Genomic DNA, 8,238 nt, shown 5'->3' with positions numbered 1-8,238 from the left:
AAGACGCGAAACGAACTTGACTCTTAAAGATAAATGATGACATATTGATTGTAAATGTACCTATATCTTAAACATTAGTCATAATTTTTGTAATGAAGTTTAGCACCATACCTTTTTTTCCAAGCAATCCTTTTATAAAAGAACAACATAAATTTAAAATCTTAATCCTCTAATAGTGATAGAAAATTAAAAACGTCTAGATAGTTTAGAAGCAAGTGAAACGGGAACAGAGAGATTAAAGAAGAACAAACATAACATGCGACAATGGTCTTACGAGGGTATAATATGCAAAAGAATTAAAGAAGTGATTTGAATAGGCTACAGACAATAAGACCTAAATTGATAAAGGTCCCCAATAAACCTGTTTGTGTTCCGAGGAGGCTTAAGTAAGGAAGTTGATCCAATCACATTCTCTGTTATCACGAGGGATCCAAATAATTACAATCAATATAACAAATCGCCCGAAGGAAACACTATCGAGAAAAATGTCATTGGCAATTCCCATTGGTCGAAATGCTTCACTTCAAACCAAGTTGTGTTGATCTTTTGTGGTATGTGGATAGGCGAAGATGTTGTAATTGAATCTGTGGGAACGTCCGTTAGAGTTCGTACGCCGTGCCAAATATACCATAGACAATTATCTATAGGGGGACGGTTTGTGTGATAGTTAATTTCAATTTTCCCGAAGGAGACGTTTATGTTAGAGCAAAATAATTACACCAAGCTAGGTTATTTTTACAGGAGAATTCCTCGAGTGGATGTGTTTCTACCTTTATGTGATTATTCAGAAAGTTAATCTTGAAGTAAAAATCCAATTTTGAACAAGCCTATCATATGCAATATATTGTTCAATAAAACGCTGCTTAACGGTAATTGAAACTTACTTTGCAAAAATAAAAGTAATACAAGAAAGTTACCTACCTTTCGGTCTGTTCGATATCTCATAATTTTACTATTACATCATGTAGCCAATCTTTGCCTTATATTCAATTTTCGCAATTCACATTCCCAGATCTGCCGCCAAAACAAGACGGATACAGATGGTGAGAGAAGGGGCCATTTCGTACAGGAAACGATAAACCTTTCAATATCTTCTCCTTAACTCCAGACCACATGATAAGCTAGTAGGTGTCGTAATTGGTCTATTTCCGATTTGATGCTTTTATTACCTATTTACATATGTAACTTTTAATTACTTAATTGAGGTTTCGAAAACTGATACATTTAATTACTTAATTGTGGTACACCGGATTAGTGTCGAAGTCTATTCTTGACGGAATATCTTGAACCTGCCAGACATTTATGCTATTGTGGGTTGCTGCCACGAGATTGTCAAAATACAACTTGTTTTTTTAATTGACAGGGTCATTTAAGTACAGTTATTCAACATACCATGTAGAAGTTAAAACTAAATATTCTGTTTTTATATTTTCAACATTAATTTTCTATAAACATACTGTACTTGATATTGTAAAGTTATGTTTTCTTATCAGTGCGGGTTAAGAAATCACATCTGGTTTAACCTAAAAACCAAATGTATAATTTGTATTTAAAGCTAAATATAAGAAAATAAACTGGCCACTGCATTGCAAAATAAGCCATTGAAACCCTTTTGAACGGTAGCTTGTTACAACTAAACAGGACTAACTGTTATATATCATAATAAGTTATCACATGTATAATGGTATACATACTACACTGCTGAGTTGCATACATCAATGCAAATGATCTAATTCTGATTCCTAGCTTCCAAAATATTCTTCATCATAACGGGATATCAGATATACATTGATCTACATGTGAATAGTTATGCTTTGGTAGGATACAGAGTAACAGAATGACTCTATGTTGTACCTTATCAATACCCCCTTTTTCATTTCTAAAATAGCGTTACAGTATTCCAATCAAAGATGAGTCAGTTTTGGCACATAGTCATAGCCCTGAGAGTAACAGTTATTGACGCTACTGACCGCACAAGGCATGTTGGACGGGTATATAGAGTTAACCCCTAAGTTGACCCCGGGGTCAGCGTCCTCCATAGGGTTTACATCCGGGTACATGTTATTCATATAATGACCGGAGTGATAACCTTGGCCGGACTGGCTCACGTGTAAGTACTGTTGATGTGACGTCATATGTTGTTGATGCTGATGATGCTGGGGAGGTTGTTGCTGCTGATGAGGTTGACCCATGTTTTGCATGTTCATATTTGGTCCATTCTGGTGATGTGGGTTGGGGGACATTGATGGTTTCATTAAAGGAGAATTGGGACTCTGCTTCTGTTGATACTGCTGATATGGATTCATGACATTTTCTCCCGGATATGACGTCACTCCGATATTAGTCTGATTGGAGTGGGGATGAGGCTGAGGACTTGGCAGTTGAGGTGAATGCTGTTGAGGCATCCCCTGGTGAATAGATAACCCCATTCCGGATTGTAATCCGTGCCCGTTCACGTTTCCGTGAGTTAGACCGTCCGGACTAAGTTTACCGCCACAGTCACTGCCTAGGCCGTCCGGCCCTCCAGACAAAGATCCCTGACTATCACTGTCCGTTCCTGACAGATTCCCTCCGTCTAACCGCCCGCATTTATCAGAAGACTTATGTCTTTGCTCCTTTTTAAATTTCATTCTTCTGTTCTGAAACCAGATCTTGATTTGTCGTTCTGTAAGATTGAGAAGGGCTGCCATTTCTATTCGTCGTGGTCGACATAGATATCTGTTGAAGTGAAATTCCTTTTCCAGTTCCACCAGCTGAGCGCTTGTGTAGGCGGTCCGGGCTCTTTTGGTTGGCTCTAAAATGAAATCATGTTTCAAGTTATTCTCAAAGAGAATATGTTTTGTATAAAAAACTGGTTTATATATAAGACGACTTCCAACCGTCTTGATGAATCAAATAAATTTGGTTGATGTATTTTCCATGACCTTTTGATATATCAACAGAACGATCTTACATTTCGATAGTAGGATTTATATGGTGTATGGAAATGTTTGTAAATCGCACTATAGTTTATAAATCTTAAGAAAGGAAAGCAATACGAAAGCAACCGCTCTCCAAAAATACAGAAATATACTTCCGAGACCTCTCTCTCAAAAAAATACAGAAATATACTTCCGAGACCTCTCTCTCAAAAAATACAGAAATATACTTCCGAGACCTCTCTCTCCAAAAAATACAGAAATATACTTCCGGGACCTCTCTCTCCAAAAATACAGAAATATACTTCCGAGACCTCTCTCTCAAAAAAATACAGAAATATACTTCCGGGACCTCTCTCAAAAAAATACAAAACGTTCCAGAGCTCTCTCAAATATATGGATCCAGTCTACCTTTCCAGACCTCTCTAAACAATACGGAAATATTCTACATTCCCAGGTGGGCAGTATTTGTTTCATCGTTTTGATAAATCAAAACCTTTGGCAGTAAAACAACACCATTTCTATATGTCTTTTCAGGAATTCTAATCAAAATTGGTTGTACATTCATACGACACTCATATCAATTTGTTGATTAATTATTAACAAAGGTATGATCGAACAAGGATATAAAGTGATGTGTGTTTTTTGAATAATTTAGTTGTCTTTAAAAACACCTAGGAATATTGTCTGTATTCTTACATTTGTTTGTATACTATACATATGCATATATCTCCAGAAATTCATGTGACAGATTTATTTTCAGATGGATCCGTTTTCAACTAATTTGTACGTAAATATTTTAACATTAACATATCGTATATATATATATATATATATATATATATATATATACACCTTGAATGAGATTTTAGATTGTTGATTATACTCAGTAGAAATATAACAATATCCAAGATCAATGTGCCATTATGACTGAATAAATATTATGGACAAACTTTACAAAAATGTTATTCTCGAAGATGATATTTGTTTTATTAATTCATGATTTTTATCTAAGCTACAAAGCACCTATCACATCTTCAAAGAGTATTTATATTATAAACTCCTTTAAATATGAAACCACCAATGTGTTATCTACGACATACTATCAAACATAAGTACAACCTATTGATAAAATTAGAAGAATTCAAAACACTGTACGTAACGGTAAGTAACCAATTAAATGTGTCGATCAACTACCCATAAGCTAATGATATAGTTAATGGACCATGTTAATCCATTAAAATTCTTGAGATTTTGTTTGTGGAGGCAATGTAAAAAATCATGTAGTTAAAATTCAAGTTAAGATTTGATTAAGGTTTTAGAAAATAATAAGTTCATAAATTAGAGAGAAAAAACAAAACACGAACAAAAACAAATAAAAATAACCCAATAATTCACGTTCAAAATACGCAAAAAGTGCTGTTTGTTGATGAAAGAAAGGTTAATGACATTCATGGTAAAAATCAACTGAAGAGTAACCTATCCTATTTGCATATCAATAGAGTCTCATGCCTAGTCAATTAATCACTGGATGTATTATCAGTAAAACTTCAATATTACGCAGGACAAAATAGGAAATATCACTTCGGAATTAATTATTTCCATTTATTTTTATTTTAAAAATTTTGGTTTTTTGATGATGTGAAGATATGTTGGTAATCGACCTATCAGCAAACAGGGTAACAAAGCATTTACATTTATTATGCAGAAATATTACACTGCCGAGTAACTCTGAAGATGTATACTTATTAATCAATCGTAAACACGCATAAACACCTTTTTTACATTTATTTCTCTATAAAATCCTGAATTTATACATATGAAATAAAATTGTTCTTGCTGATATTTAATATATATTATTATATAATTTCTTTATCAACCGATTTAGTACTATCAAAATACCGCATAGAGTTGGAGAAACGTTTCAGCATTGAGATAATCTGAAACATACATAAAATGTTATCTGTCATAAAGAAGCCAACTTTTCTTGTTTTTAAAAATAACTTAAGGAAACAAAAGATAATTATATTGTTTGACATGATACTTCATATCGTTATGAATTATTATTATTATCATTATTTAAATATTTGATACAAATATCAGTTGCAACCTGTTAATTAATTCAGAGAAGCCGTGTGTGTTATGATAATATATAAATTTGCCATTGAAAACTATAGCTTACAAGGTAACTTTAATCATAGACATTATTATATACTACAAAACAGTATATAAACTCATGTAAATTAAGGTATAATATAGTACATTCATTGATATTAAACCATATTTGGTTGCTTGCTTATAATTATTTATGTATTTTTCTTTAACATGATAGTTTCTCATAGTAACAATATATATTATACATCTAGTAGATCCCAACTATGGTGAGAGGAGCACTATGGGCCATGTCTGTGGCGATTCCCATCCTCAAACACGAGTGTCTATATATCACAGTTTTAATCCATCAATTCTCCCTCACCCTGTAAATCTTATGTCGGACAGGTTTAAACTGTACACTTCATTGCCGTGTTAATAGTTCTGCTTTATTGCCAGAAAACGTCGGAAGGGTCATCTATCAAGCTCGCCAGACCTTTTCCAACATCACTTACACTAGCTTACTTGTGCCTTGGTTAGTGTGACTACTAGGACTTAATGGAGAAGTGTGGACGTTTTAACTCGATGGATTTATGTTTGGTTTAAGCAGAATATTTCTTCAAATGTTTCAGAAATTAACAGAACTTTGTTGTTTTATTGATATTGATCGCGATGGCTCGGGGAAAAATATGTTTGTAATTGTTATCCTTATGGTTGCAAAAAGTTAATACAGATTCCGATGGTATGATCAAACTTTTACGAACTCGGAATGAAATTTCAATAACAATTTAAACCGTTAAGTAAAAAACAAATTATACTATCCTTACAAAATTAATTAATAGAAAAGTCTGTTGATATGATGTATCATATTTTGTTTGATCTTCACCACAATTTATATGCACATGTCTGTGTTGTCTGATTTAATGACATAGATGTTAATACAGTATACGCCAATATTACTACAATAATCGAGCAGGGAATTGCAGACAAGAAAACACAGTAGTAGGCATATCATTACTAAGCTGTCGCCTTTGATGTTTTGTTAAGAAACTCACCGGATAATTGTGATGACTGTGACTGCGACTGCCCTTGTGACTGTTGTTGTTGCTGCTGAGGTTGCGTTGCCTGAGGTTGTTGTGCAGTCTGTGTTGTAGCTGGTGGTGGTTGTTGTTGCTGTTGTTGTTGTGAATTCTGTTGTTGTGACTGATTCTGCTGTTGTTGACGTTGTTTTGAATTTTGTCTAGAATCCTTCATCCATGGATAAATTTCACTTTGTTTTCCAGAAATAGGTGTGCCGGTATTAGTTCCTCCTGGGGGACAGGAAATGGTTTGTATGCTGTGGCCGTTAGGGTACGGCTCATTTCCTGGATAATGTGCCTGGGTAGGAATATATTCAGATCCATGTGAGGGATTATGAGAACTCTGAAGAGAACACGGATAGAAGTCACCACCTGGTGGAGAGGGGCTCGGATGCCCATACGGTGCATCAAAAGATGGATATCCATTTTCAACAGGAAAGTACGCTTGGTAGGGTGGAGCGTGATTGTAGTATGCTGCTGTTTTGTGCATGTCTCTGTCTCTGCTAGTTAATTCATTCTCCAATCCATACGACATATTATGAGGGTTCAAATCATCGCCGGAACAGCAGACGACCTGTCGATGGGTCATGTGACTAATTATGCACCAATCACCTGTCAGCTTCTATACTCTGAAGAATAGAATTCAACCTGAAAAGAGAGAAACCAAATACAACTAAAGAATACAATCCACTGCCGATTATTCTGAATTAAGCCGTGATGAAAAATGCATTAATTTTGTATCCTGGTAATAAATTTCACATAAATAACCTCGGACCTGACAAATATTTTAGTCGTATACAATAGCCTTTAGAATGCTCACATTCGCAGTCTGTCTGACTTGCGTAAGGACACTTTGGAAAATTTACTGTTGCTTTCATCAAACTTTTGCATTGGTGTTCCAATTCAATGGAATCGGAGATCAAAACTCCACCGCTCTATTCACAGTCAGCCAAACTTGTGTAAGGGGATTTACTTTCATAAAGTCGGAAGATCAAATCGTAATTTGCAGCGTATTTTGAGGTTATCATTAATTATTTCATCCGCCCTCACTGATAATCTATACCAAAACAGCATCGAGCCAGCCGCAGAATATTACCCATGACACTTTATTAAAGAAAGATCCCAAGGGAAAGGTATTGTTAGTTTGCATATTTATACGTAATCTCTTCATATATTTCATTAGGTAATATTGTATATAAACTCGATACAAAAATATCATGATTTTATCATTGATCATTGACACTGTATTTTGTCTGAATTTATTAAAACTGACAGAATGAATACTTTAAAAACCTTTCAAAGTGTCCGAGTTCAATAACTTTTTATTTTCATTTTGATCAATTCTACACGTATGTTATACTACTGTCAATTCATGTTCTTTCAAATTAAAGAAACATTTATTGGAGTCCATGCAATTTAAACCAATGGTATATACGCTTATATGAATAAAATAATCCCGTAAGGCAGATATAACTATTCATTTCGAGCTCACGTTTATGTGATTTCGATAATAAAATGGTATCACCCTTTGTATTTTTTTTATAATTATTCCTTTTTTTTAAAAAATAAACAGATTCAATCTGTTAACTGTTGATAAGTATAGGTATATATTCATACACATTTGTATGTTTTTATATATTTATGGACATGTTGTATACATTTGTATAAATATATATGCCTGTTATACAATTTCACATAGTACTAACCATTATGTATTTGGTTTGGAATAAGCTACAAGTTTCGTTGTTGAAATGTCCACACGTGTTCTGGTGTGGAAGGACGAAACAAGAATAGGAATCCTATATCATTGTAGCTGATAAGATATCTTTGTTATTTCGTCTCAATTAAAATGTTTGCAGAACCTGTTATATGTTTCTATCAGTCATTCTTTTTACATGCGTGGTGTTTATGAAGTTCTACACTGATGTGTTGGCTACTTATCTTTTTCCGTGCAACGCTGGGCGACTCAATCGACACTTCCCTTAAGAAATTCGATAACTTTTGCAATCAAGCATTACATGTTATCTAAGTTAATTGAAATTGGAACAATTGAATTAAAACCGAAGACATTGCGGGTTTTAGGTATCTGAGGACTGACTGGACCCTAATTCAGGGTCTATTTTAGACATTTCGGTAGCCTCCTGGATGAC

At 34.2% G+C, this 8,238-nt stretch overlaps 1 protein-coding gene across 1 annotated transcript; it reads right to left on the bottom strand.

Annotated features, from left to right (window-relative positions):
• Window positions 1–1,904: 1,904 nt before the first annotated feature.
• LOC132557362 (homeobox protein Hox-D3a-like) lies at window positions 1,905–6,677 on the bottom strand. Its single transcript, XM_060221852.1, has 2 exons — window positions 6,065–6,677; window positions 1,905–2,794 (listed from the first exon to the last, which is right to left on the bottom strand). The coding sequence occupies exons 1-2, from the start codon at window positions 6,675–6,677 to the stop codon at window positions 1,905–1,907; spliced, it is 1,503 nt and encodes a 500-aa protein (XP_060077835.1).
• Between the last annotated feature and the right edge of the window lie 1,561 nt (window positions 6,678–8,238).

Source organism: Ylistrum balloti, unplaced genomic scaffold (assembly GCF_031769215.1).
Source record: "Ylistrum balloti isolate Yb309-2 unplaced genomic scaffold, AGI_CSIRO_Ybal_v1 Utg370662, whole genome shotgun sequence".
NCBI lineage: Eukaryota > Metazoa > Mollusca > Bivalvia > Pectinida > Pectinidae > Ylistrum > Ylistrum balloti.
The sequence above is the reverse complement of the archived record's forward strand: the minus strand, read 5'-3'. Positions and strand labels throughout refer to the sequence as shown.